This window comes from Amblyomma mixtum, chromosome 1 (assembly GCF_055824585.1).
Source record: "Amblyomma mixtum isolate Tamu chromosome 1, ASM5582458v1, whole genome shotgun sequence".
NCBI classification, from domain to species: domain Eukaryota; kingdom Metazoa; phylum Arthropoda; class Arachnida; order Ixodida; family Ixodidae; genus Amblyomma; species Amblyomma mixtum.
The window spans coordinates 279329215-279357076 of NC_143012.1; the positions used below are offsets into that span (position 1 = coordinate 279329215).

General features: G+C 51.7%; 2 protein-coding genes across 9 annotated transcripts in view; one reads left to right on the forward strand and one right to left on the reverse strand.

Moving 5' to 3' along the window:
- The window catches only part of LOC149371866 (very long chain fatty acid elongase AAEL008004-like), a 63197-nt gene extending 46239 nt beyond the window's left edge, over window positions 1–16958 (reverse strand). For 3 of the 5 annotated variants that reach the window (XM_089566157.1, XM_089566150.1, XM_089566153.1), the window contains exon 1: window positions 10511–10742. The gene's annotated coding sequence lies outside the window, so the exon portion shown is untranslated. Of the gene's footprint in view, window positions 1–10510; window positions 10743–16336; window positions 16486–16828 lie in introns of those variants that run through there. The other 2 variants (XM_089566152.1, XM_089566151.1) reach the window with 2 other exon arrangements.
- On the forward strand, window positions 1673–25583 carry LOC149371868 (mitochondrial 2-oxodicarboxylate carrier-like). Of its 4 annotated transcripts, none has more exons than XM_089566160.1 (2): window positions 1673–1778; window positions 23250–25583. In XM_089566160.1, the coding sequence occupies exon 2, from the start codon at window positions 23280–23282 to the stop codon at window positions 24201–24203; it is 924 nt and encodes a 307-aa protein (XP_089422286.1). In that variant the 5' UTR covers window positions 1673–1778; window positions 23250–23279; the 3' UTR covers window positions 24204–25583. The 4 variants fall into 4 exon arrangements, with proteins under 4 accessions (XP_089422286.1, XP_089422285.1, XP_089422284.1 ...); XM_089566159.1 differs by lacking the exon at window positions 1673–1778 and adding an exon at window positions 4997–5018; XM_089566158.1 differs by lacking the exon at window positions 1673–1778 and adding an exon at window positions 17206–17552.
- Window positions 25584–27862: the final 2279 nt, after the last annotated feature.

The following is a 27862-nucleotide window of genomic DNA, read 5'->3' on the forward strand; positions in this document are numbered from 1 at the left end:
CATTTCCCCTCAGTGGTTGAAACAGCTATTCAAAAAAAAAAAAAAAATCTAACAAGCCTCAAAGTCACTAAAGTGCCGCCTGAAGGTGGATCGCGCCATCTGTGAGTCTTGTTACCATCCGGTGGAGTTCGTTGCTTTATCGAACGCCAGGTGGCGCTAACAGCGTTGAATAAGCACCGTTCATAACCGTTCGAAGCATGGGAAGTTAAGAGTAAAATATTATATGAATAACGCCTGAGGAAATTGGACGATAACAAATGGGCAGCTAAGGTATTTTGCATACTTATACAGAAAGAGCGTTTACTCGAAGTGGCGGAAAAGAACTAGAAAACCAACCAGTAAGTATGCCGGTCATGAGGGCGGAGAAATAGAGAGCATTAAACGACAAGTTAAACACGCGGAAGTTAAAAATTGGATTAATTCAATGGAAAAGAAGCATAGTGTAAAGCTATATCGATACTGGAAAAGGCAGATCAGGAAAGAAGTTTTCTATGATAACTCAAGAGGCAGTGCCCTGCTCTGAGAAGCTAGGTCAGGGTGTCTTAGAACGCGCAGCTATAAAAAAAAATTCAACGAAGATGGTGACACATGAGCAGTGTGTGGTAGATCTGTGGAAACAATTGAACAGCTCATATTCAGATGTGATGGTATCCATCCGAATGTCGATGCAGGCACAATCACTCTTCCTGAGGCCCTAGGGTTTAAAGATAACAATGGTGATGTAAATAAATCTGCAGTGGAAGTTAGCAAAAAGCTATTGGAGGATTGGTGGCTGAAAAGCAGAGATGTGACATAAGGTTAGAAGTGTAGGAAACCATAGTGAAAGAAGATGGCGAATCTTAATGAGAATTAACAACACAGTTGAACAACAATAATGAAAGAAAAGCTGACCATGGTGGCAATTGCCACCACCCCGTTTCAAAGGGGGCGCTCCTATCCATCGATCCATCCTAAGCAGAAGATTATGGGCGAATGAAATTGCTAGCTAAGGCACGGTTTTTCTGAGGCCACAGGGCGGTGAATCAAATCTGGGTAGGGCATAGATGTACGTATAATTATCCGGCCAGTCCAGCAGATAATGATTCTGATCCGACGCGCGCACCATTGCGTGTAAACATGCCGTACTTACAGATCACGCCCAAGTGGTCTTAAATGGCACCCCGACAATCAAGCTTAAACGGCCAGGTGGGGGATAAAGAATACCTGAAGACGTACTTCGGTGACCCCGATACTTTTGTTCACGTTCCGAGGAACGAACATGCATAGCAGGGAGCAACAAACAAACAAAAAATAGCAAATCATTATAATGGTCAGAATGGCCATTCATCCCTGTAAGAACAAGTGATTTTACAATTCTCACTTATTCAATAAAGAGGATGATGAAGAGATCATTTTGTAAAACTTAATAGCTGCGAAGTTCGGCTCAAAACAGCTAAGAGCATCACGAAACATCATTTAATGCCGCCAGATTTGTGTAGGGATAAATGCTTATGCCGGCATCTTAGTTTCTTCTTTGGCATTTGTGAATCTGGGTCTCTCTTCATTCGAAGGTTTGGATGAGAGATTCTAACTAGCAAACGCTTCGCGTCGTCTGCCTGTGCTCCGCTAGCAGACGACGGAAGCTCCCAGCTCTTGCAGCGCTCGCAGCCCTCATCAAGAGACGCTTGCGGTGGAGTCACGTGACATCCGGAAAGGCTGCGAAGCGCGTCTCCCTCGCCGCCGGACTGGTCTGCGGGCGCTGCGTGTGGCTAGTGGATCGTGCCGGCTGTGTTCACTCGGTGAGTGTTCGCCTCCTGCCATTTCGAAACCCAGTATACCTTGCGCAAGCATCGTGCCTGCACCGGACTTTCAACTTCAGTGATCATTTTACATCCGAGACGCTAGGGCCGTGACAACATTGGCGTGTGCCGCTGGCTGCAAACAGCGCGGGGCGTTTTCCGGTTCACGCTTTCCGCAGCGTTGGTAGCGGGAGATTGCCCTGCACGTGTTTGTTATGGCGCTAAAAGCAGACAGCGAAGCGTCTATTTCGGGGCAAATTGGCACTGGAGGGCATGACCTTGGTGCTGCGTGTGCTAACAGCCGGGTCCCTTTCGTAGTACGTTGCATTACCTCTGCCAAGATCCGTTGCGGCATTCCGAAAGCGCCGTTTTGTACCGCGGTCGAGCTTCGAACGAGCGCCAGCTTGTGGGATGGGACTCGCGATGGAGAGGGTTTATGCGGAGCGCGCTGTTTGTTTACAACGCACAGAGGTACTTGCTCGCCTTGACGGCGTGACGTCCGCATCGCGCCGGCTGGGTTTTTAGTACGACCGAATGCACTCTAAGTATTCAGCGGCTCAAAACAGATCGTGCTTGAAGTTTCACTCTATGCTGCTTTCTTGCTTGAACGGCGTGAATCTGCGCGTGCTGTACGTAAGCGTCTATCAAGCGATGCTTGAGACCGTGGTGCATTCATGTGGGGTTTTATCTGCTATCGGCTGTGCTTGCATGTGATAAATGATTTAAACTTATTTAGTGTGTCGCAGCGACGTTGCAAACAGAGTCTCCACGATACCGTGTCACTACGTAAAGACATGAGTGCGACAAGCGCTGTCTAACGTGCATATTATCTACCGATCCTCATGTGTTGCCGCTCCTCATGGGTTCAGCCTAGCGTTTTGAAGGCTAACTTAAGCACGGTTACTACAAACACGCGAGCTCAGTTGTGCATTGTTTAGAGGTCTAGGCTGCTCATAAATCACGCCGACGTGATCTGGACAAGTGTCTACACTGTACAGGACAGCGAGCTCGCTTTTTTTTTTTTTTTCTGCGTACCGTTAGAGCATAGGTTATTTTTTATCCTGCGCTCAGCAAAGCATCCGCGGCACACGAACTTTTCATATTGATATATGCCCCCGGATTTGCATCTGCACTTGGCTCTTTTGCTGAACTAAAATGTGGAATGTGCTGTGACTGTATCGAGCGCGTACCTATCCAATTCAGCCGTCAAGTACCGGTGTCTGGACACTTTGAACTGTTGGTAGACTGCCCAGTGCGTCATGTAATAGCCTATGTTGGGCTGTTCGGCTCCGAGTGTGGGGCTGTGGCCAGAATAGACGCGTTACAAAGCCAGCAGAGAGCCAACGCGGTCAGCGTGTCACGTCATTCGCCAGTAATAGCAACGGGGTCTTGGTGTTCTTTGTAGCTGTCAAGGTGCCGCCTAATGAAAAGACCGCAGTATTGTTTTTTTTTTGGTTGCGCCATCGATGCGGTTCCTGTAGATGCCAAAAGTGCTATCTCTGTGCAAAAATAGTAATGATCCACGTCGCGCTACTGTTGCTCTTTCAGGCTGCTCTGTTTTAGTGAGTATACTGTAAACGATTTATTTTCCTCTGAATTCTGCTAACGTTCCAGTATTGGAATATTTGGCGAATACTAAATTTCGTGAAGTAGAGGCGATACGCCCTTAGCGCTCCTTATGCCCAAATCGCCGGACGAATTTTTCGCGGGGATCCGCGAAAATCGCGAAAATTAAGCCGTTCACAGTATCTGTTTGGGAGTGTACCCTTGTATAGTGGGGGCGGGTCATGTGAGCCCGCGCATTTGAGAGACAGGTAAACGCCCCCTTTTCAATCCCCACCTATCCTTAAGAATAAAAACTGTTGTCATAGTAACCAACCTTCCAGTGAGAAAAAAAAAAGCAATATGGCATCATCTGTCGTTGTGAGAATTGTACACGTCTAAGCCGGACGTTGCTATAGGGTTGCTGATTTGCTTGCACTTCAAGTTGCTGGGGGTGTTATCAAGTGCGATATGTTTAGCAAGAACCCATTCTCGTGTTTAGCGTTTATTCTCAGAGTGCAACACCGCCACTCTGAAGAGACACTAAGGACAACTGTTCGTAATTTCTGTTCTTTCTAAAAATTGATTCTGTGGCATTATTCTGCTATGTTAATGTTTGCCCTGCATAAAAACGCGCATGTGTTGTTGAGAAAATTGAATTTAGAATATTTCCCGCTGCTGGATTCAAACTCGCCACGTTTACACTAAAATGTACCCCGTGTTCACCGTTTCAAAGTGAATGGTTGTTTAGCCTATAGCCTCAAAGATCCGTCGTTAAAAAACTCTGATGACCGCAGTTTGCTTGCGAAAAGGGCCGGCGATGGCGACACCTGTATTTCATTCTTTAGCCTTTTCTAGCTTGTAAAAGCTATGTTTTCAGTGTAAGTACCGTCTTTCTAGTTTGATCGCGGTAACCCATCAATGGAGGCCAGGTTGACTTTGTCCTCACTGTCCGTTCAAGGAATGGTGTCGCTTGCTCCCAAGCAGTAGTTGTTTTGTCTTCATCGGAGCTTGAGCACTTGTCACTTATCTCTGCCTTCTTGTCTTTCCTCTCTGTGATTCTCTCTCGCTCGTCAGTGACTAAAATGCTCGAAGAGCGATGTCCTCAATCCTACGTTATTATGTAGGTGAGTTCAATGAACCACTCGCCTGTATGGCTCAGCGCAAACTTTCGGCTCTTGAACGTGATATCGCGGGTTCGGTCCTTTCCATGGGGACCGCATTTCTATGGAGGAGGCGAAATGCAAAATCTCCCATGTACGGAGGCTTAGGGGCACGTCAGAGAACCCCAGGAAGCCGAAGTCAGTTCGGGGCCCTCCACTACGACGCTGGTGCTATGCACTTTGACCTTTACTTCACACTATTAAGAAATGCGTTCCGGCCTAGCGTTTGCTGGAGGGTCACTCGTCCGATGTATCGGTGAGATTGCGAGTGCGTGCCGCCACTCGGGCGGGACGAGACGAGCTGCCCCGATAAGCGTTGATACACCGAATAGCCCACTCGTTGCGTCGGCTGACTGCGCAGTAATGACGCTTGTTCTCTGTCCGATAAACGTCCCGCTGCCCGCTCTAGCCACTCCTGAAGATAGGGCTCCGACGTCCGCCTTCATTGTCGAGGTCGCGCCGGCGCGAGCAAGGGGGACATGGGCTGGAGGTTTCCGCGATCTCCATGCCGACCGCAGCGCCAACACGTAGCCTGGTGAGTGCAGGAAGAAGCTTCCACAAGGACGCGGAGCACTTTTCCCAACGCCGTCCGCATGCCCGAGCCTATCTATAAAGGCACGAGCGTCCGCACTCTTCCGAAACCTCTTATGTGCCTCTGCGCGACTGCGAAGTCTCCAAGCTGGTTACCGTAAACAAAACATCGTTTGGACGAGATATGAAGGAGAGTTGTTTGAATGAAGCGCATGCCCCCTCGATCCTTTCCTCATACAGCTTTCGATACGGACCGCGCAAACGTCGCCTCATTTTCCCTCTAGATTTTATATACTTCGATCCATTCATAGCGTCGGGAACGCCTGGGAACGTTTCCCATAAGAGGTTTTTGCTGTTTCCTCATCAGTAGCCAAGTAGCGCTTAATATACTTTTTTTTTAAGTGAGGTAAAACGGAACACAAAGGATGTATGTAAAGATGGATTGCAGTAGTATACAGTGCGGTTTGGCGCGACTCATAAGCGCTGTAAATTTTGCCAGAGAGAGAGAGAGAAAACTTTATTTACAAAGGAATTCGGGGCACGCCCCAGGGTCCCCGCACGACCCCACTGCACTCAAGTGTTTATGTTCCTGAGGTCCATAACACTGGCAGCACGGCCGGGTCCTCCGAATGCAGCAGGGTCTCCCAGTCCTCCCAGGTCTTGAGGTTCTCTAGGTCCCGCGGGGGAGGGTCCGCCGGGCAGAGGGAAAGGATGTGAAGGGAAGAAGCGAAGGGTTCTGGGCATAGGGCGCAAGCAGGAGTGGGGAAGGAGGGATGATAGTGGGTTAGGGTAAGGGGCGAGGGGAGAGTATGTGTTTGTAATCTGCGCCAGAGTGTTGCGTGTCTGTTATCTAGGGAGGGGGGGGGGCGGGGGGTAGAGCTGGCGAGAGGCTCTGTATGCCTGGGTCAGCTCACTGAATGAGTGCATGCGATCCTTCGTGAATCCCCGATCCGAGGCCACCTGAGCCCGGTTTAAAGAACCTCGGGCTAAAAGGTTGGCGGCCTCGTTTCCGGGATTCCCGGAGTGCGCAGGCACCCATATCAGCTCCACTTGGCGGGGCGGGGGTGCATCGGGCGAGTCCAGTATGCCAAAAGCAGGGACATGAACTCGGCCTCGAGCAAAATTTAGAATCGCAGTTTTAGAGTCAGTTAAAATATACCGGGCTTCCGTGCGGGTTATAGCAAGTGCAATGGCGGCTTCCTCTGCAGCCTCTGGGGACGTATCTGGAGGGAGAGGTAGTGTGAGGAGGGTGGATGAAGAGGAGTCCACCGCAGCTGCTGTCGCTTCATCACCCGTGCAGGCAGCGTCCACCCATACGGCGTCCGGCTGGGGGCCGTACGCTCGATGTAGTGCCTTCGCACGGGCTCTGCGGCGCTGCTCATGGTGGGACGGGTGCATATTCCTCGGGAGCGGCCTGATGAGAAGCTCTCGGTGAAGGGATTGTGGGATGGCGAGAAGGGTTGGGTCGTTGGCCGGTATTTTGATTCCCAGGGAGTCCAGGATATACCGCCCTGTGGAAGTTTTTGTGAGCCTGATGTATTGGGCCTGTCGGTGGGCCTCCACCAGTTCCCCGATCGTGTTGTGGAGGCCCAGGCCTAGTAATCTGTCTGTGGGTGTGTTGAGGGGAAGATGAAGTGCTACCTTGAATGCCTTGCGAATCAAAGCATCCAAAGCGTTTATGTCATGTTTGGATAGTTGTAAGTATGGGGTAGTGTACAGTACACGGCTGAGGACAAAGGCATGAATGAGGCGACATAGGTCGCGCTCCTTCATGCCTCTATGATGTCCCGAAACCCTGCGGATGAGGTGCGATATCGCGCCTGCAACCTGCTTGAGTTTCTTGAGGGTAGTGGTGTTTTTGCCATCGTTCTGGATGTGCAAGCCCAATACACGGAGGGTGCCAACCTCAGGTACCGGGTAACCATTCAATTCAATGGCAATGGGGGAGCGGGGACAGCGGTGGTTCTTAGGCCGGATGAGGAGCAGTTCGGACTTCTCTGGGGAGCAAGACAGTCCGATGGTCCGTGCGTAATTTTGGGTGAGGGTGGCTGCTTCCTGTAAGGTGTTCTCTATGTCGCCGTCACTGCCGTGGGTGGTCCACAGGGTGATATCGTCGGCATAAAGAGTGTGCTTGAGGTGGGGAATAGTTGCCAATTTCCGGGCGAGGGGAATGAGGGTTATGTTAAAGAGAAAGGGGGAAAGGACGGACCCTTGAGGGGTGCCGATACTCTGAAGTGTGTAGGAGGTGGAAGACAGAGGCCCGAAGTGTATCTCAGCCGTGCGGTCAGTCAGGAATGCTTGAATGTAGGCATACGTGCGCACACCCACATTCAATGGGGATAGAGCAGTCATGATCGCCTGATGTTCAATGCGATCAAAAGCTTTGGAGAGATCCAAAGCTAAGACTGCCTTGGTGTGACCTGGAAGAAGCGGGTCAAAAAGGTCGTGTGTGAGTTGCAGCATGGCATCCTGTGCGGATAGATGAGGGCGGAATCCCACCATGCTATGCGGGTAGAGATTGTTGTCCGCCATGTGACTTGTGAGTCTCGCTAACACAACATGCTCGAGGAGCTTCCCGAGGCATGAGGTTAGCGAAATCGGGCGAAGGTTTTGAATGGTGAGTGGTTTGTTGGGTTTTGGTATAAATATTACCTTCGCGTGGCGCCAGGACTGCGGGAGGTTACCCTCCCTCCAGCACTGGTTGAAGCCACAAAACTGTGGTGTTTAAATCGGCTCGAATACAAACGATGCTGCGAAGGATAGTTTCGCATATAAAAAGCGGTTTTACGGAAACGCTTAGCACTCAGCGCTGGTTGCTTTCGCGTGACGCATCTGTACGTGTTATTTCCGAAAGTAATTATGGGGCGGTGGGGATCGAGGTGGACGTTACGGGCAAAGGAAGGCGAAGCGACTATAATGAGTTGCCTTTGAGAAAAGTAAAAGGCGCAGTAACTTCTCTGTCGACACCTCAACCGCGCCATGGAGGAAGGGAGGAAGGTTGGAGTAAAAGAAGAAAGACCGAAAGAGGTCCAAAGCGGTCACCTCGCGCCCATTGGACACCGCGCCATCAGCCAGGAGAGAGAGAGAGAGAAAGGAGGAGGAAATCTTTAATCCGAAGAATGACACTTCGGCGTACGCGTCCTTCCATTCGAGAGCGCGCATTCTAAGCTGGCCCGATGTATGAAGTACTGTCGGGGACAAAAATTCAGGGGGCACTTTCACTGTCTAAAGCGCGTAGAGGCGAAAGCGTTTTACGCACCACTTTCACTGCTTCTGTGGCACTGGTGGCGTCACATGTAATTCAGTACTAATTACCAAGTGATGACAAATCACTAATTAATGGTTAATTACTGATTAATGCCTGAATACTAATTAAATGCTAATTAATTATGCTTAAGCTTCGCCTTTAGGAGTGGAACGCGACAGCGTGTTGTAGCGCTGCCAGGGAGTCACGGAACACACCACCCGTTCAGCGCAATGCCTTGCCTTTTGAACACAACGGTTTTTGAGGAAAGGAAATGGCGCAGTAATTCTCTGTCATCTCGGTGGACACCTGAACCGCAAGGGAGGAAGTGGGAGTGAAAGAAGAAAGACAAAGATGGTCCGTAATGAAGAAAATGAAAATTGTATTTCAGGAAAGAAAATTACGCAGTAACTGTCTCACATATCAACGCCATCGCCCATTCTGTTCTATGCCTCGCTCGTCGGTAAATTGGTTTTTGAGGAAAGGAAATGTATTTCTGATATCTGGTGGACAGCTAAACCTCGCCGGAAGGGAAGGGAGGAGGATGGCAGTGAGCGAAGACACTGTATTCACTAGACGCGCCTTTGTTCATTTCAAACCATCGAGCTGGCATGGCGGAGTGGATAGCATGCTCGTCTCGCACTCCGAAGACCGGGGTTCGATTCCCGAGCTGGACCAATTTCTTACTCGGTTTTATTTGTTTATATGGCCTGACTAGAAAAGTTAATTAGGCTAATTGAGTATTTAAGCAATTAACTAAGCTCAGTCCCACTTGGAGCATCACTATATGATCCCTTCAAATGGTTGCATGGTTACTAGCCAAAGTACAATTGGCCCCGTTTGAAATTGGCGCACTGTGACGTCACGACCGTTTCGACCAACTGAAAAGCGTGACATTTCTGTCGACAACTGCTGCTTACAACGATGAGGCATTAAAGGCTTTCTCCTTAAAAGTCTCCAGGACTCGTCATCGGGAACCGAACCTGATAGCTCTGTGATTAGCCGCGGGCTGGAGACCACACTTGTCGAGGTGAAAGTCTGTCTCGCGTGCTGTGAAGTGTGCTAGGGATAGCAGGTGATCTCTAACAAGCATGGCAGCTATTAGCCGAAATCGCTAGTGGCGCGTCCTGGAGAATTTCGTATCCCATAGTACGTGTGCCTTTTATGGTCTCTCAAATCTTCGCGCCGTATCAGCTCTTAGTACAACATGCAGCAACGTGACCACATCAAGATTCCGCTCAGGGGAATGGGTCGGGGTAAAAGGGTTAAGGAAGTGCATGTTATACATCCTGCCGAGCAGGCCTATAGTTGGCGTACGAATTCTCTCGCGTCCTTTAACAGAGTCTAACGCTCTGGGGCCTTGGACACAACCTTCCAGACAACGGAAAGCGGTGAAAGCGCTCCTGACTTTCTTAAGGGACTCGGGGTTGCACTCCCGCCTATAATCTTAAAGTTTTCAGTGCGCGCCCTCTGTCTCTGTGACATAGTGGTCGCTGGACACTTAGACAACTCATTTCCTTGCCGCTCTTTTTCCTTTTTTCCCCTTTGTTCCCCTCCCCAAGTGTAGGGTAGCCAACTGGGCATCGCCTGGTTAACCTCCCTGCCTTTCCGTCCTTTTCTCTCTCTCTCTCTCTCTCTCAAGGAGCACAGCACGCTAGCGCGTTGGCCCCTGGCGGCCACTCTTCCAACGAAGTGACTCTGTGTTTTGTGCGTACGGTCTCCAAACGGGGCCAGTCCCACAGAAGGTGCCGCATGGTCAGTGGTGCACCAGTGTCGAAGGTCCAGCACGCAGTTGGCTCTGGGGCGACTTCTCCGCGTTTACGTACGGTATCGCGCTTGTCTCTCTGGTATATAAGCGCGCCATCGTTTGCCGTGAGCGCGAAGCCAGTGTATGCGTACTATGGCAATAAAGTTTTACCGGATGCGTGTTCTCCGCAAAAAAAATTGGCGAGGGCTTAGCTTTGGTTAAGCCTGGTAGGTTGCGAAAGCGCGCAGCGCCTCCAACTGAAGGAACGCAGTGCGCCGCGTCTACAGGTCACGCGTGGCTGCCGGCTTTTTGAGGAAAGGAAATGGCGCAGTAATTCTCTGTCATCTCGGTGGACACCCTAACCACACCGTAAAGGAAGGGAGGAACGCCACCACCCGTTCGGCGCGATGCCTTTTTGTTGCGACTGAAAGAAAGAGAACTTGTAGAACGCCGCCGGGCTCGCCATTCTGCGGCATATGCGCGTTGCTTAGCCAACCGCTCTTGCCTTTCTCTTTCTTCATCTGTCTCCTCGACACGGCGCCGGCGTTTGCGCGCAGCACGTCGCTCCAGCTACGCCTTGTACAACTCCTCAGACATGACTAAGCGGAGCGCGCCTGCGGCGCCCCGTGTATCCTCTCCTAGCGAGCGCCCTCAGGCGGCGGGCCGAGGAGGCCGTCACGTGGTAGCCGCCGCGCCGAGCGAAGGAACGACTACGGCCGAAGGGACGAATTGGGGCCCCTGCTATGATGATGATGATGATAACTTTTATTTCCACCGATGTAGGAGGCCCCCTACTCCCCGTCCCTGGCACGCAGGCCTAGGGGACGGGGGACGGGACCTCCGCGACTAAAGACTGGCGAAGATACATTGTCTCTTCGCGGCTTCAGCCGCCAGGCGGACAGCTCGTTTCTGGTCGGCGGGGACCTCGCTTCGCAGAAGGGCCTCCCAGGCTTCTCTACTCTTAATATTGTCCTCAGCACCCGGGGATCCAGGGCATTGCCAAATTATATGATCGAGGGTCCCCCTCGCTCTGCAGGTCTTACATTTGTCACCTTTTTTATCGTCTAACGTGGTTTGAAATAACCAGACAGGGTTAACGAAATTTCCGGCCTGTAATCGTCGCCAGGCGATGGCCTCTGTATTGGTTAAGTTTGGATCTGGTGGTGGCATTAGACGCCTGCCTAACCGGTAGTGCACGGCGATTTCCGCGTATGTTTGCAAACGTTCGTCCATCCCCTGGGGGTCGGGTGGCTCTACAGTTACCCGGAAGTAGAGATCTCGGGCTAACATGTGGGCCGCCTCGTTACCGGGGACGGATGTGTGTGCTGGGACCCAAATTAAGGTGATCTTGCGATCAATTTTGGCTGCGGACAGAATTCGAGCCGTTTCTGGCGAGACCCTGCCCTTTCCGATGTTGCAGATTGCTGTTTTGCTGTCACTAATAATCAAACTAGCCTTGGTTCCGGCGCAAGCAAGCGCTATTGCGACCTCCTCGGCCGTATCTATGTTTCTACTCCTAATAGAGGCGGCGGCGACTGGTGCACCTCGGCCGTCGACTACTGAGGCGACCGCCGCCCCCGACCTGCCACTCGCTGCGTCCACGTAGGCAACCTCATTCGCCCTGAAGTTCCCGGCCCTTTTAACCAGCGCCTCCGCCCTCTTTTCCCGTCTTTCCCTGTGATGTTCTGGGTGCATGTTGCGGGGGAGGGGGGGAACGATGATATTCTCGCGACATTGTGGCGGTAGGGCGACCTTGTCGCATATGCCCCTATCTACTTTTCGGCCGACCCACTCTAAGATGGTCCGGCCCGTATTCGTTGTACTCAGTCTTTCGAGCTGGGCGATTCGCACCGCCTCGGCTAGTTCAATCCAAGTATTATGCACCCCCATTTCCAACAGGCGGTCTGTAGACGTGGAGATAGGTACGCCCAGCGCCCTCTTGACGCAACGCCGAATAATTGCGTCGATCTTCTCTCTCTCGTTTACCCTAATATCGAGGAATGGCGTGGCATAGCATATTCGGCTAATAATATACGCCTGCGTCAGTTTCAAGAGGCTACTTTCTTTGAGGCCCCTGCCCTTCAGCGCGACCCTCCTGAAGATCCCTGTTACTTGCGCAGCGTAGTTGCTGAGCTTCTTGATCGTTCCTTCATTGTAACCGTCCTCTTGGATAAAAAGTCCGAGGATCCTGATGTGATTAACTTGCGGTACAGCTTTGCCCTCTACCTTAATTTCAAAATTCCAGTCGCGCTTGCACCGGAGCGCTTTCGGATTGTAAACAAAGAGTTCCGATTTCTGCGGCGAACACACAAGGCCCCTTTCGGCCGCGTAGGACACTACAGTGTCTGCCGCTGCCTGCAGCCGCTCTTCTATGCTACCGTCACTACCACTGTTCAACCATATGTTGATGTCATCTGCGTACAAGCTAAATTTTATGCCGTCTATATTCCTGAGTGCGGCGGGAAGGCCCCTCATTGCCACGTTAAAAAGGAAGGGGGAGAGCACCAATCCCTGTGGCGTTCCCTTACTTCCCAGGTAAACCTTGGGGAATTCTAAGTCCTGAAATTTTAGTTTTATCGTCCTGTGCGACAGGAAATCCTTGATGTAATTATACGTCCTTTCGCCGACACCTATGTCCTGAAGCCCCGCAAGGACGGCCGCATGCTTAACATTGTCGAAGGCTTTGGTTAGATCTAAACCTAAAATCACCTTCGCGTCTTTGGATCTCGAATTTATAATGTCATGTTGCAAGCGAAGCATCACGTCTTGCGTACACAAGCCCGGCCGGAACCCGACCATCTCGTGCGGCCACAGGTTGTTCTGCTCCATGAAGCGTGTCAGTCTAGCCTAGATGACGCGTTCCATAAGCTTTCCTACGCACGAGGTTAGGGAAATTGGTCTGAGATTTTCTAATCCAGGCGGTTTACCCGGCTTAGGGATTAGCACCACGTTTGCTGTTTTCCATTGCTGAGGGAGACGGCCGCTACTCCATACCTCCTGCATGTATTTCGTGAGCGCCGTTATGGACATGTCGTCCAGATTCCTTAATAATTTGTTCGTAACCCCGTCTGGGCCGGGGGCCGATCGCGTCTTTAAAGTCAAAATTTCGGCCCTAACCTCCGCCTCTGTTATGGGTGCATCGAGAGTCTCGTTAGGAGGGCCCTTGTACTGCGGGAGGGGGAGAGATTCTGTGTCGCCGATGTAGGTGTTTACTAATTTCGCCACGAGCTCCGCGTCCGTCCCCTCGAACGCGTGCCTGGCCTTCGCCAATCTAGTGCCCGATTGTGTTTTTGAGCTATCAGGGTCCAGGAGATGTCGCAGCAGGCCCCACGTCTTGGAAAGGCTCATATTGCCTTCCATTTCATCACATCTACTACACCAGTTTTGCTCAGAAAGTTTAATTGCGCATTCCTCAATTTCCTTATTATGCCTGGCTATTCTTCGCCTCAAATTTCTGTTCCATCTCTGTGTGCGGAGACGCTTTTCCATGCCTCGTTTAGCTTCCCACATGTGCAAGAGTTTGCTGTCGGCGGTTGTCGGTGCGTCTTCTTCCTGTAGGGTCGTGGTAGCGGCCTTAACTTGGCGCATGAGGGCTTCCACCCATTCGTCGATATCCTGGATGTTCTGCTCTACGTCGGAGCTTTCTCTGAGTTGTCTGAATTTATCCCATTGAGTTACACTGGGTTTTCTGCTGCTTCTTACTTTGGCTCCCCGTTTAAGGGTTACTGCGAGGACGTAGTGATCGCTCCCAAAGTTGATGTCGGTGTTTCTCCAGGTAATCTCTGCAACGTTTCTGGTGAAGGTTAGATCTGGGGTAGTGTCGACGCTCACGCTGTTTCCCACCCTGGTCGGACAGCCCGGGTCCGTTTGCAGTGTGAGGCCCAATTCATGAAAGTCTTCCCACAGCTGCCTTCCCTTCGGGTCGTGTCTATTGTATCCCCACTCTTGATGGGCCGCGTTAAAGTCCCCTACAATTATTAGCGGGTTTGTTCCTGCCGCCTTGATGGCTTTGCGAAAGAGGGCCCTGAACCTAACTTTACGCTGCTTGGGGGTGCTGTAAATGTTTAAGAGGAAAATACTGGGCTCCACCTTCCTACCCGTGAGAATTTCAACGAGAACCGCCTCAATGTCACGAGAACTGATTTCGTGTGCGATTGCCGCTACGTTCCTTTTGACGAATGTAGTAACCCGAGATTTTTCCCCGCGGTCGCTAGCAAACGCTTGATATCCCGTAAGTTTAACCGCGCCCTTGCCCGTTTCTTGCAGCGCTATGGCTAAAGGTTTCTCATTTTCCTGCTCGAGGTACTGTTGCACGAGCGCTCGCTTACGCGGGAACCCTCGGCAGTTCCACTGCCACACAGTCGAATCATTCTTTGATAGAGTTCTGGCCATATTCGGAATGGCGAAGTACTGGCTGCGTCCCCGTGAGAGCGCCAGAGGCTGCGTTTCCGGCAGCAACTGTAAGTTGTTCCTGAATCTTATTTAGGAGACCCATAATTTCGATCATGCCAGTCTCGATCCTCTCGAATCTCGCCTGGTACTTCGCGTCTAACCTTTGTTCTAATGCCACCATCGGATCTGTCTCCCCACCCCTCCATTTCTGCGGGGGAGGTCTAATCGGCTCAGTGACCATCTTTTCCTCCTCCGTCGCCGGCGGCGCGTTTGGTGTGAGTGCGTTTGACGCCGGAGGTGGGGGAGCCGATTTAGCTACTTGTCCTGAAGGAAACGCTTGCTGAGACGGGAGGGACCCCGCGCATGTTTGTGGTTGAGGTCGGTGAAGGTCCTGAGTGAGTTTTTTAATGATCTTCTTAAGTTCATCGACTTCCTTTTTTAAATTTTCTATTTCTCTATCTTTCTCATCTTTCGCCTGGGAGGCCGCGCTGCTGAAACTTACGATTTTACGGTCCCCGCTCGGGCTTCTCTTCCGGGGGGCCCACGGGTTCCTCGCGTCCCTGGAGCTGGAACTGGCCCTGGCTCCGGACCTGGATCCGGATCGTCCTCTGCCACGGGAGCTCGAACTGGAACTGGCCCTGGCTCCGGACCTGGATCCGGATCGCCCTCTGCCACGGGAGCTCGAACGGCCTCGACCGGTAGTGTCCATCAGTGGCGGGAAGTCCCCGCTCCGTAGTCGAAAGTCTCCGGTACTGCCTCGGGAATCTCCGCGCCGGCCGCGGGTGTCCCCTCCTCTGACCTTTGAGCGTCCTCTGCAATCGCCTTCGGGTGTTGCGTCCGATGTTTGCTGCTGCTGCAGCTGCTGCCGTTGCTGGCTAATTTTTTGCTCCCACTGCCGTTTCTTGATCAGATAGGGAGTCCTGTAGATTTCCCTGCACTTCTTGTCGCCGAGCGGGTGATTTTTGCCGCACAGCTGACACTTCGCGTCACAAGTATGTCCCGACGCCGGGCGCTCCGCGCCGCATCTTCGGCACTTGACATTGTCGGGATCCGGGCAGACATCTTCGCGGTGGCCCAGGCGTCCGCATGCATTGCACACCTCGTACTTTTTGCGGTATAGTGCGCACCTTTGCCACGTAAGCGAGAATTTCACCCACCTCGGAACCTCCGGATTTTCGAATAGGATTAGGACCGTGGTTGAATTTTTACCCAGACGCCTGACTCCTAGCACGGGTGGGTTGCCCTTGATGGTGCGGAGTCGGTGCACAAGTTCTTCCTCAGTGAAGCGTAAGGGAATGTCGTGCACGACACCCTTCCCGCAGTCCTCGGGCATAGCCACGTATGCGGAAACGTCAATTTTGTCGCTGCCAAATTGGAGGACACGCAGCCCAACGTATTTCCCTTTCCTCTCGTCACTTGTTGTGGCGATGAGAATGGATTGTTGTTTTGTGTTAACAGAGAAAATGTCCTCCTGAGCCTCGGCGAGATCGACGCCGGCGGTGCGAGCGATCAATTCCGCTAATTCTAGGCTGCCGTGTGTAAGGAGGCGGCTAACCCCACCCCGTGGGCGAAGAATAATTTTTTCAGCTCCGTCTGGTATCTTGACTGTCTGCCTTTCCACCGACTTTGCTGCCATTTTCTTGCCAGCGCGCTTGGACGCGGCTAGTTCTCTCTCTCGCTGAGCGGCGACAGCGCGTTCCTCGTCCTCGAGCGGCACCACCTTTCCTCTTTTTTTGCTGACAAACCACTGACCGGGCTGTTTCAGCTCCTCGGGGTCAATATTCGTTCCCTCCATAGGTTCAGTCATTTTCACCGAGGTTCTTAGCGGGCCTCGGCCGCCGGGGGTGCCTTTGCCTGCCTAGGCCTAACTAGGCCTAGCGCCCCACTGGGCTCGCTAAGCTCTTAAAAGCCTCAATAATGGGTGCAAAAATCGGCCCACCTTGGAAACGTGAGTAGCCGTAGCGAACGCTGCCTCAATATACTTGATTCACGCAGAGTCGGAGATCGGGTGCTGAGGTAGAGAGTGAGCGGTTGTCGTCGACGTAGCCCATCGACAGAGCGTCCGCTCCCGTCCGAGTCTAGCGGCGGAATCCTCGGGCCCCTGCTCTCCCCTGGTCGTGACGTCACGCTGTCACGTGGACGTGCCACGTGACAGCGAAGGAACGACCTCCGCCGACAGCAGAAAAGTGCTAGCAATATTGCTTTCGCAATAATAGTATTGTAGCTCTGCCTCGCGAGCTAGTCACATGGCATTGTTACCGGCGGAGAGAGCATGAACGTCCCCTCATACGTTGACACATTTCAGACCATTGGACTACGTGACTGCTCCGAAGTATAGTTTCCCCGCACACACACGTCCCGTAGACTTTTGACTGTGATAGTGCATACATTGTACGCGGCTCTGACAAGTGAGCGCGCGAGTCCGACCTACCTGTTATCGGGACAGTGGCGTCGCAACTCACTTTGAGTAGCCTTAGCGCGGCTGATGACGCCGCTAAAATGCTGCGTTCAGTCGTGGAAGGAGACGAACGCACGGTGCCGCCATTGTTGCTTCGTCCTGCCTTATTCGCTTCATTCCAGTTTATTCCGGAACCCTCCACTACGACACCTCTCTCTCTCTCTTTCTTTTTCGCTCCGACTTTCCTCCCTTTCCTCATGGCGCGGTTCACGAGAGATTGTTTCCTCAAAAACCAATTTTCTTTTTTCTTTTTCAAAAGCGCCGTTTCTTTTCCTCAAAAACTAACTCCGGCGCGCGCCGATGTGGTGGTGGCGCGGTAATAGGCAGCGACGCCTTCATGTAGCGAAAAGTCTGCACCATGGTTAGAAAACTGTAGACGGAGAAGTAACCGCTCTGCTGCCTCGAGTTCTGTTTCTCACTCGCCGTCAGTTACGACCCAAAAGCAGCGTCACCTGGAACGCGCAAGTCACTTCTTGGACGGCGAAAAAGTTGTTCGTCGATGGACGCTTCTAAGAGAAGTGAGGAAGAAGTGTGTTGAACGAGCGCGCCAATTGGATGCTGCAACATCAGTGCTTTGTTTGGCGAGGCTTCCCTCGTAGCCTGTATTCCCCTGCTCAGCCAACAGCTTTAAGCTTTGCGCCCGCTGGGACAGTCTGCGAGGCCGATGGCTTCGACGAAAACCATTCTGCGCCCTTCGGTAAGGCACTTCTTCCGCTGTCTTGCGTTGTGACTGCGGGGTGCCCTTTTCGTGAAATGCGTGATTGGAACTGCCGCGCAGCGTTGATTGTCGGGGACAGGTTGTTGCTTTCGCGCGCTCGTCAGCAGTTGTGGCTGAAAATTTCTGTTGCCGCAACTGCGCTCTTGCATCCTTAGCGCTGTCGAAGGCGTTCGTCGAGGCTTGATTGCAAGCTGTCAGCTTAGGGTACTACCGACACTATGTTCGTCGAGGCTTGATTGCAAGCTGCCAGCTTAGGGTACTACCGACGCTATGTTCGTCGAGGCTTGATTGGAAGCTGTCAGCTTAGGGTACTACCGACACTATGTTTGTCGAGGCTTGATTGCAAGCTGTCAGCTTAGTGTACTACGGCACTATATGTTCGTCGACGCTTGATTGCAAGCTGTCAGCTTAGGGTACTAACGTCACTATTCTTATTTGAACATTTAATGCCTCCGTCTCTGCTTAGTGCACCCCGGAGTCCCTCATTAGCGATGAGTTTATGCTCGTGAACGCTTTGAGCTCGCAGCTTTGATTCTTGGCTGAATCCATTCTTCAATCTCTTATTGTGACGGTAGAGTTCCCGTTCCCTTTGATTTCTGTGGGGTTCGAGAGCCGCCACGTGATGGGGCTTGGATCCTCATATCGCGGCTGTAACATTGGTCAGTAGCAATGCACTTTTCTCTCAGTTTTGCGTGGTGCACTTAGTAATATGAACGAGCTAGGCATTCTTTTACGCCGTAGAGGGAATAAAGCTGTCCTACCCCCGGCGTTGGCTGTTCTTCCTGATTTGGTTTCAACTGACTATTTTTACCAGAGCCTCGGCATGGATGAGCGTTTGTCTCCGACTATAGGTGTGCCGTCTGCTGCCTTCGCGCTTTGCACGCTTTTAGAACCGTGGGCTCAGAAGCATTTCCGTGCCCACATTTCAGGCCCGCCGCGGTGGCTCAGTGGTAAGGCGTTCGTCTACCGATCCGGTGCACCCGGGTTCAACCCGACCGCGGCGGCCGCGTTTCGTTGGAGGCGAAACGCGAGAGGCGCCCGTGTGCTGTGCGATGTCAGTGCACGCTAAAGATCCCCAGGTGGTCGAAATTATTCCGGAGACCTCCACTACGGCACCTATTTCTCTCTTTCTTCTTTCACACCTACCTTCCTCTCTTCCCTTACGGCGCGGTTCAGGTGTCCGCCGAGATATGAGACAGATACTGCGCCATTTCCTTTCCTCAAAAACCTTTTTTTTTTTTACCGCATTTCAGTGATTACAGCGGAACAGCTGACGCGTGCGCTCAGCAAAGGGCGCGCCTCACTAGGCTGTTCCTACCTTCCTTTCTAGTTTTCATTCCAAGGTGAGAACCACAGCATAAGTGCATGTTAGAGTGAGAGTATAAATTCGAAAACTATGTTTGGTTCTCTGCTCAGTTCGTCTGTGTTTTATGCGAAGCATATTACTAGAGCTACACTACAGCCTGTCGAGCGCGGCGGTGGAGCTACCATTGACCTTTAGCGTGACCACGTGACACCACGTGACAACATGACGCCACAGCAGAGGAGAGATGGGCTGCCGGCTCGCGCGGTCGGCCGCGGCGGTGGAGGCTCCACATCAGAGGCGCGGCGGCTGACCACGTGACAACATGAAGTCACAGCAGAGGAGAGATGGGCTGCCGGCTCGCGCGGTCGGCCGCGGCGGTGGAGGCTCCACATCAGAGGCGCTGCAGATGACCACGTGACGCTACAGCAGCGGTATAAAGCTGAGCTTGCCTCGCTCTCCGGGCACTTACGAGGCGGCCAGGTGTTGGGATGCCGCCTAGAAGCAGGGCTGATTTGAACGATAAGCGAAAGCTTCAGCGTGCCACAGAGACCGATGAAGAGCGGGATGAACGTCAACCAAGGAAAGCCATGTATTACCAAGCCTAGCCATCAATATGCTTCGCATCTGACTAGGCTTAACCTTAGCTAAGCCTCAGCCATTTTTTTTTATTCCTTTGGAATGGCGAGGAAAGGGCACCTTATCTAGTAGTTCGGTGAGTTTTTGTTTATGGAGAGGTTTAGCAGAGCGAAGGTGTTTTAGCGTATACATCTGCCGGACTGTGCTCCATCTGACATGTTGCCTGCAGCACTGTGGAAGCCACGCTCTTCCGTCCAGTCAGTGCTGCAGGAACAGAACAAAGGGTGCCTCAAATATTTGAGCAGCGTTGAACTATTCTTTAATTAACTGTAGTAACTGGAAGGGTACTCCTGGAAGTGGCATGGTGTGGAACAAGGTACTACGCGCGCGCGTGCTACTGCGCGTGCGCGGCATGCATACACTAGTCCAGTATACGCTTCTACGCTGATATGTCTCTGCCTAAAATTTCCTTACATTGCCGCTTATATTCGCACAAACTACCACAAATCAACTCGTCGCTTCCAGTATTTGGAGCAGTCTCCTATCACCCGTCCTTGTATCTCTAATGGCGCATTCCATTGGCAGAACAGGAGCAGATGCAACGAGCAGTGAGGAGCAGAGCGGTAGCACAGCGAGTGCGACTGCTCGCCCATCGAAACGTTCCGCGCTCTCCGAGAGCAGGCGCGAGGGCGAAGGTGTATCTCATGACCGGATCGTGTGCCTTCCCAGCATCCTGTGCGGCGAACACGCTTGCAATGTGCGGTCGGTACAACGGTCAAAGTAGAGGCGTTTGACGTTTCCTGCCACAACCAGCCAGAACTGCGTATATATTTGTGCAAAAATATATTCTCTTTAGACGTTACGCGTCGTAACTTTCGCGTTATTCAAGCAAACCTTCCTCTCCGAACCCACTATCTTCTAACCGCTGACTGGCTGCCGCCGTCTTGTCCAATACGTGCCGAAGTATGATGCGACGCGATAGCAGCGCTGCGCGCGTTCCACACGCGTTCGCGACACGGTTAGAATGCTGTCACTGCAACTGTCACTGCTGCTGTCGTCCATCGTCTCAAGTACTTCCGCGATTCGACGAGGCTTCGCCGCTGCCATTTCACGCTCACTCAATAGGTGAGGTGCGTTTCCGCCGTCAACGCAAAGAGTCATGGGAAAATCGTCTGCTAGCTACTTCCGGTTCCAAATTGCTCAACTGATTGCATGCATCGCCCTATTCACCGCGGAAGTTGACATCGTTTATGCGATAAATAACTCGTGGTACTAGTCACTGATTGCACTGAAGCATCGAAAGAGAAATTCAACTTCGCCTCATGAGCAGTCTGCAAGTTGATTTGCCTTGTAGCCTGCCGCAGTTGTGATTTTAGGGTGACGAAAGAACCCTGGTACCTAACGCACTTTGCGCTCTAATATGGTACGTTGCGCAGCGCAGGGCTAATCACCCATGCGATTGAAGTAACGTGGTGACCTTGACTTCATGCAACGTATTTCCAACGGATCATTGAAAGCAGTAAGTACTCGATAAAATATTTCTGCTCCAGAACACGCGGGCAAGCCATTTCATTTTATTCACGCAGCTCCGTACAACACAGCGTGGCATATATAATCTAACCTCTACTCTCCTTTGAGGCGTGTTCATGCGTGTTCTCACATGAAATGCCACCTGCACTGCATCTGGAATAACAAAAAGGCGACAAGGCGATTTATTACTGCACCATGCGATGTGCTGAGACGCGCCCCGCGCGCAGTGGCATATACGGGTCGTCTGCTAGCACACTGGCGGCTCTACACGCTCTCAGGAAAATACGAGCATCGTCTAATCAGCCGCACAGATTGCAGTTTACCAAAGTGCGGCAAAAAACGGCTGTATAATGACTTATGCGCTGTATAATGACGTATGTTGTGCATATGCGCCTCAGCGCATATGCACAACAGACATGGACTACGGCGGCCGGCATATATCAACCATGAAAAAATACGCTTACCTCTCTAGATTGTCCATTTCTGCGCTCAGGTCATGCAGATACGTAGTACGGGCTTCTCTTTCGATGCTTCAGTGCAATAAGTGACTAGTACCACGAGTTATTTATCGCATAAACGATGTCAACTTACGCGGTGAATAGGGCGATGCATGCAATCAGTTGAGCAATTTGGAACCGGAAGTAGCCAGCAGACGATTTTCCCATGACTCTTTGCGTTGACGGCGGAAACGCACCTCACCTATAGCAGAGTCATTAGTGTCTTCGCTGCTTTCAACGGTGACAAATTCGCACTCATTTTACCTGCCGCGGTGGTTCAGTGGTAAGGCGCTCGTCCACCGAGCCGGAGTACCAGGGTTCGAACCCGACCGCGGCGGCCGCGTTTCAATGGAGGCGAAACGCAAGAGGCGCCCGTGTGCTGTGCGATGTCAGTGCGCGTTTAAGATCCGCATGCAGTTGGTCGAAATTATTCCGGAGACCGACGTGCACCGTGGTTCTCTGCGACTCGCGTCAGACGGTTAGAAACTTCGCCAAAGGATGGATCTCACAGAGAGCGGCCCAAGTCCTGAGGAACCGGCAAGTCCAGCAGGAGGTAGAATTCCAAACCAGAATTCAATGGTTCCCGGCTCACATGGGAGAAGTATCGAGGACGTATCGCAACCGCAACGAGACGGCACACGCCAAGGCGCGCGAGCTCGCGAACCGCGCCGGCGACCGTCGTCCGTGGAATAGCACCAAAGACTGCTTGATCAGCTACAACGAAATTACCAAGGCCCTCTGCCTGGCCCGCCGAACCTTCCCTCCGCCCAGCGACAAGCTGGACAGGCAGGGCGCACGCGGTGACCCTCAGACAACTGCAGACGCTCACGTACCCCAACCCGGAACTATACCACAGGCTTTACCCCGGTACATACCCGACAAATATATGCAAGGTCTGCAACGCCAATGTAGCCACTTTAACTCACATGCTCTGGGACTGCAACAAAAACCTTCACGGTGCTAATTCCGGAACCCTCCCGCCGCGGTTGGCCGCTGCCTTGCGCAGCCCCAGCCTCGGGGACCAACTCTGGGCCGTCCAGCAGGCCCGCGAGGCGACGGCGAGGCAGCGCCTCGACGTCCCCACGTGGGAGACCTAAGGCCCCGTCGGCGAAAGCTCTGCAGGACTATGAATAAAGTTGTTACCAACCAAAACCTCCACTACGGCACCTCTTTCTCTCTTTCTTCTTTCACTCACTCCTACCTTCCTCCTCCCTTCCCTTACGGCGCTGTCAGGTGTCCGCCTAGATATGTGAGACAGATATTGCGCCATTTCCTTTCCTCAAAAACCAGTTTACCAATTTGTCACGCGAATTTCGGTCCTCAGGCGCCATTGCTCTTCACGCAAGTCGAGCCAAAATGACTAAAACACGACCAAAAAAAAGAGGATATGTCGCGTTTGCGTCCCGTGACTTCCTTCGCACTCCGCCTTTCGCGCGGTAGCAGCTCCAACTGCTCTCGACTGCTCTGGGCGTCGCCAAACTGCTCCGGGTCTGCGATTCGATCACACTGCCCCTGTTCCTGTTCACCCATTGAAATGCAGCTACTGTTGAGAGCGCTCCGGTTCTGCCGATTGAATGCGCCATAACGTTCCTGAAACGTGTACTACCTCGCCTTGGTTCTTTTGTTCACTTGCTCGCGTGCACAAGCACGTAAATCCGTATGTAGGGAGTTGCTCAGTGCTGATATTTCGGATGAAAGTTGGTGTATGGAGATAACTTGCCTAATTACTGACATCTTTTTCTTCTGTCTTTGCATTACACTGTGCAGACGGGCGGCCATAGCACCAGCACCACCACCATGTCGGAGCGCTCGGGCATCCGCAAGCTGGCGCGGGAAGCCGCCATCCAGATCGCGTCGGGCGGCTCGGCGGGCTTCGTCGAGATCTGCCTGATGCATCCTCTGGACGTGGTCAAGACCCGCTTCCAGGTCCAGCACAACCAGTTGCTCGCTGCCGCTGGCGAGCAGCGCTACACCTCCATCGCCGACTGCTTCCGGCGCATGGTACGTTCCGAGGGCTTCCTGGCCATCTACAAGGGCATCCTGCCGCCCATCCTGGCGGAAACGCCCAAGCGAGCCGTCAAGTTCTTCACCTTCGAGCAGTACAAGAAGCTGTTCGCTTTCGGCGGCCCCCAGACGGCCGTCACCCTCTCCTTGGCGGGACTGTTCGCAGGTCTCACCGAAGCCGTGTTCGTGAACCCGTTCGAAGTGGTCAAGGTGCGTCTGCAGACTGACAAGCAGGTCGTTACGAGGCAGCCGAGCACCTTCGCCGTAGCCAGAAACATCTATCGCGAAGCAGGGTTCGGCCTTCGTGGCCTCAACTTGGGACTGACTTCGACCATGAGTCGCAATGGACTGTTCAACATGTTCTACTTTGGATTCTACTTCTCGGTCAAGGACAAGCTGCCGAAGACGGACAGCGATGCAGCCACATTCGCCATGCGGTTGGGCACGGGATTCGTGGCCGGCACAGGGGCGTCCATGATGAACATACCGTTCGATGTGGCCAAGAGCCGCATCCAGGGCCCACAACCCGGGCCGCCGGGAACCATCAAGTACAGGACGTGTCTGCAAAGCGTGCGCACCGTGTTCGTCGAGGAAGGCTTCTTCGCTCTCTACAAAGGCCTCGTGCCCAAAGTTCTTCGGCTTGGTCCCGGCGGCGCCGTCATGTTGGTTGTGTACGAGCACATGCACGAGTTCCTCAGGCAGAAGTTCCCCGGCTGATCGCGTCATGACCGTAGCCCAGAGTAGCCAGAATTCGTTTGTGGAGTGCGGCGATTTTTTTTTTCTTTTTCAGGACCACCTGTAGTTCTTGACGAAAAGCCCTGGCTACAGACTGCGCTCCACGTCTTTCACGCGAGCCTGTCTTGTAGTGAAGTGTCTTACCTCAAGCACTGCAGATGTTTAACGGTTCGATACGCTGGCTACGGTACTCTAAGAACATTTTCTGGGGACTCTACTCTGTCCTTACACCCGCAGCCTTTTCATCTTTTCTTTCAGGGAGAATGAAGTGGACTTTTCGACGGAGGCACACAAAGCGGCATTTTATGTGCTATTTCGAACTCATGCGTTGGTGCTGCTGCGGGAAGATTGAGGTTTTAGAAGTAGCGTGACTTATGTTGGTTTAAAAAAAAAAGCCTTTTCTGTTTCTTTTTTTTTTTCAGAATTGCATGTATCTTGTGGTCTCGCCCTTTCTTTGTGGGTGTGTGCGGAATACTTGTGCAAATAAGAAAACTGTGGGTCTATGTACATTATGCTGCTGCTGCTGAGCCAGAGCTGACTTTGTAGGCTCATGGCATTTTAGGCTCACGTGCAGCAGAATATAGCAATTGCGTTTTTATATAAGACAGAATAACTTGCCACGCCCTTAATGAAAAAAAAATCATTGCTGGTATGATCATTGATCTCGACTGCTACGTCCGGCACGTCGCGAACTAAGGTACCACTCATGCCATCCGTAATTATGTGTCAAGTGCGACAGTTGACCAGGATGCCACTACGGCACAAATTCTGAGACAGGTTGACGAGTGTCCTCATATGTGGGGGAAATCAACCGGTTTGTACGTAAGCTGAGCCATGCTGGCGCACTGTTAACTCCACATTGTGGGAATTGCGTTGCTAATATAGCTGGATAGTGAAGAGCCTGCAAAAAAAAAAAAAACGAGACCTTGCAACTAACAGGAACGACATCAGTTTCATCTTGCTTCTGCCTTTCGTGCAGCGTGAAAGGCAACGGCTTGCTTTCGGTGGTGATTGTACGTCGCAGCGTTAAGTGAACCACTGCGTACTCTTTCTCATATTCGTAACCTCGTGAGGTTCCTCTGGAATCGGGCTTGAACAGTCTGCAACCGTTTCCCTGTTCTCAAGCACTTAACTCGAACGCTGTGTATAATTACTCCGCTTCCCGTCAAGGCAATGATGTATGTTGCGCGTTTTGCCGCCATGGAATGCGGTTCAGTGCTTTCATATCTTTCTCCTGTTTTTATCGAAGTGATCACAAACAGTTGGTCGCGAAAGTCGAGGGCCCCTTCCTTTCTGTACCTCCGTGAGACGTTGCTGCCATGTTATGTATACGATGCCTTTTAAAAATTTATTTCTGACGTGTTTCGGTTTCGGTTTCCTCCTGTCTTTGCCTCATTTTCTTCGCACTTTGATTGCCGCGGGTGCCATGCGTCAAGCAAGCAAAAGGCAGAGGAGGGGGGGGTGACATATGCCAGCGGCGTGACGCATTGCGTCAGCGGACTGCCAGTGGTGTGGCTTCAAGGCCACGCATGGTCGCGTCGCTGTTGTTCCTAAGGCAGGCAATTGGTCGGCGACGAGCAGCGATCGTGCACAGAGACAGCGTGCCTATAGCCGCAAGCAGTTGTCGGATGAGGGACATCACGAGAGCAAGCTTAAGCGATAGTGCAGCTTGACTACACTGCACCATGATACGAGCCGCGTTCGCGTGGAGTTTGAGGGACGAAAAGCGGTGAACTCTTTCGCGAACGGATAAAGTAGAAGCCAGACGTCGTCCGTGTAAGTTGGGCGCCCACGACCTGAAGTTTAAGCTCGGACTGCCAGAAGTAAGCATATTCGTTAGCGTTTTCTTAGCGCTGGCGTCTGTCTTTCTTCGTACTTAAAGCATAGCAGTGGACCTGTAAATGCCTTCGCATTTCAGTGAGAAACAGTTCAACTACTACGACACTCCCTCTCTACGGCAGTTTCTGCAGCGGTCACCTTATTGCATGTATGCATACATGCGCCCCAAAAACGCTTCTGTTTTCGTGGATGCGTACACTTCGGAGGTATTCGTTTTATTTTACCACCATCTGACGATCCGTGTGCCACTAATTCAGTGCAGCGTGTTATTTGGCATTGAACAAGAAATTTAATCTGTTCGAACAATTTTTCGTGGCGCCTTGTTGCTGTTTGTACGGCGGCGAAAACTGCGTTCACGCACGGTAGTCTCTGCCTGCATCAGAAAAAGGAAATGGCTCGTACCGCTGGGACAGATTCGCCAAGTACAGGGTGGTGACGCCAGAAAAAAGAAAGCTTAGGGAAGATTACATAAAAATGTCAATGTTTAATTTTCCGGCATATGTCAGTCATTAAATTTGAAAAAGAGGTTAGATTTTTGACGTCGACATATATTCAAAAAAGTTATGATTCAAGGATATGAGCCGTAACTTGAACGAAACGTGAGCAGAGTAAAATTTTAACTGGGTAATCGCCTCAGCTCTGTAAGAAAGTTCTGAATAACGCAGGAGGTATTCCTTTGTATCTTGCTCAAATGTAGAAATGTGTCAGCAGCCTGAACAACGAAGACCGAGCTGATAAAAGGAAGAATTTCCAAAAGCCACTTTCTCAAAATTGAGGAGCGGCGACAGGAGGGCACGAAATGTTCTATAAATTCTGGTTCATTTCAAAGCGAGCACAGAAAAGTTGACTCAGATGGGAGACCAGCTGGCCACATTTGCGCACGTTTAAGTTTTAATTGCGTACTGCGACAGCGTAGCCGCATGATAGAGTTCAAGCTGTCATGATCACCAACGTCTGCTGTTCAGTGTGAATATTGGATGCTGGCTCATGGGAGAAAAAGCCAGAGCTTTCCCCATTCAAAAGGCAAGCTACCTCTTTTCGTGGTGACGGTAAGTACGGCGGTAAAACAATGCAGAGAACGTTTACGTCGTCGTGTAAATACGGCGACTCCTATAATAGCACACGCTTGAAAACCCATGTCACGCTGATCTCCCCGTATTTGACGCAAAGAACGAAACTCGGCAGGTCCAGTTTCTACGAATTGGCAGCTGCTCCTATACGGATGCACACAATACTGATTTCGGAAGTGCCGCCACGAGGCTAAGTGCAGGCGAATCGTTCTTAAATATGCCGCCAAGTGGCAGCACCGATCTGAGCGCCGAGTGAGGCGTGGTACGCGGGAGGAGTGAATATTTAGGAGGTCGCGCGGGGGGATGGTGAGCCCGACAATTGTTTCCTTATTGTTGGGTGTACCACTGTTACCTCAACTGGGCTGCAGTAAGTATGGGGAATGAAGAATAGAGGAAATAAAGCGGGTACTATCGGGTTGGTAGGGAAGAGGCGTGTGGCATTGCCCGAGCTAACTATCCAATACGCGCATGGCGTGTGAGCGCCACACACAAGTAGAGGTGTAAAATTTCAAGAAATTTTGAATGGCATGAAAAAACCCATTTTTTTAGGTTTTTTCCATGAAAAATTGGAAAATTTGCAAAACGTATCAAAAACAGATTTATTTGCAACAGCACAACGATCAATAATAATGCTCCGAAGTTCAGTCGAATATGAAGTTATAGATGTCATATTGTGAAACGAACTTCTTGCTCTAAGGAAACATGAAAACTGATCTATAAGTCACGCCATAT

Excerpts from the sequence above, each read along its gene's own strand:
- LOC149371868 (XM_089566158.1), top strand. The coding sequence starts at position 17,520 with ATGGCTTCGACGAAAACCATTCTGCGCCCTTCG. Across the intron at positions 17,553-23,249 it reads AAACCATTCTGCGCCCTTCG|ACGGGCGGCCATAGCACCAG; the intron begins GTAAGGCACTTC and ends TACACTGTGCAG.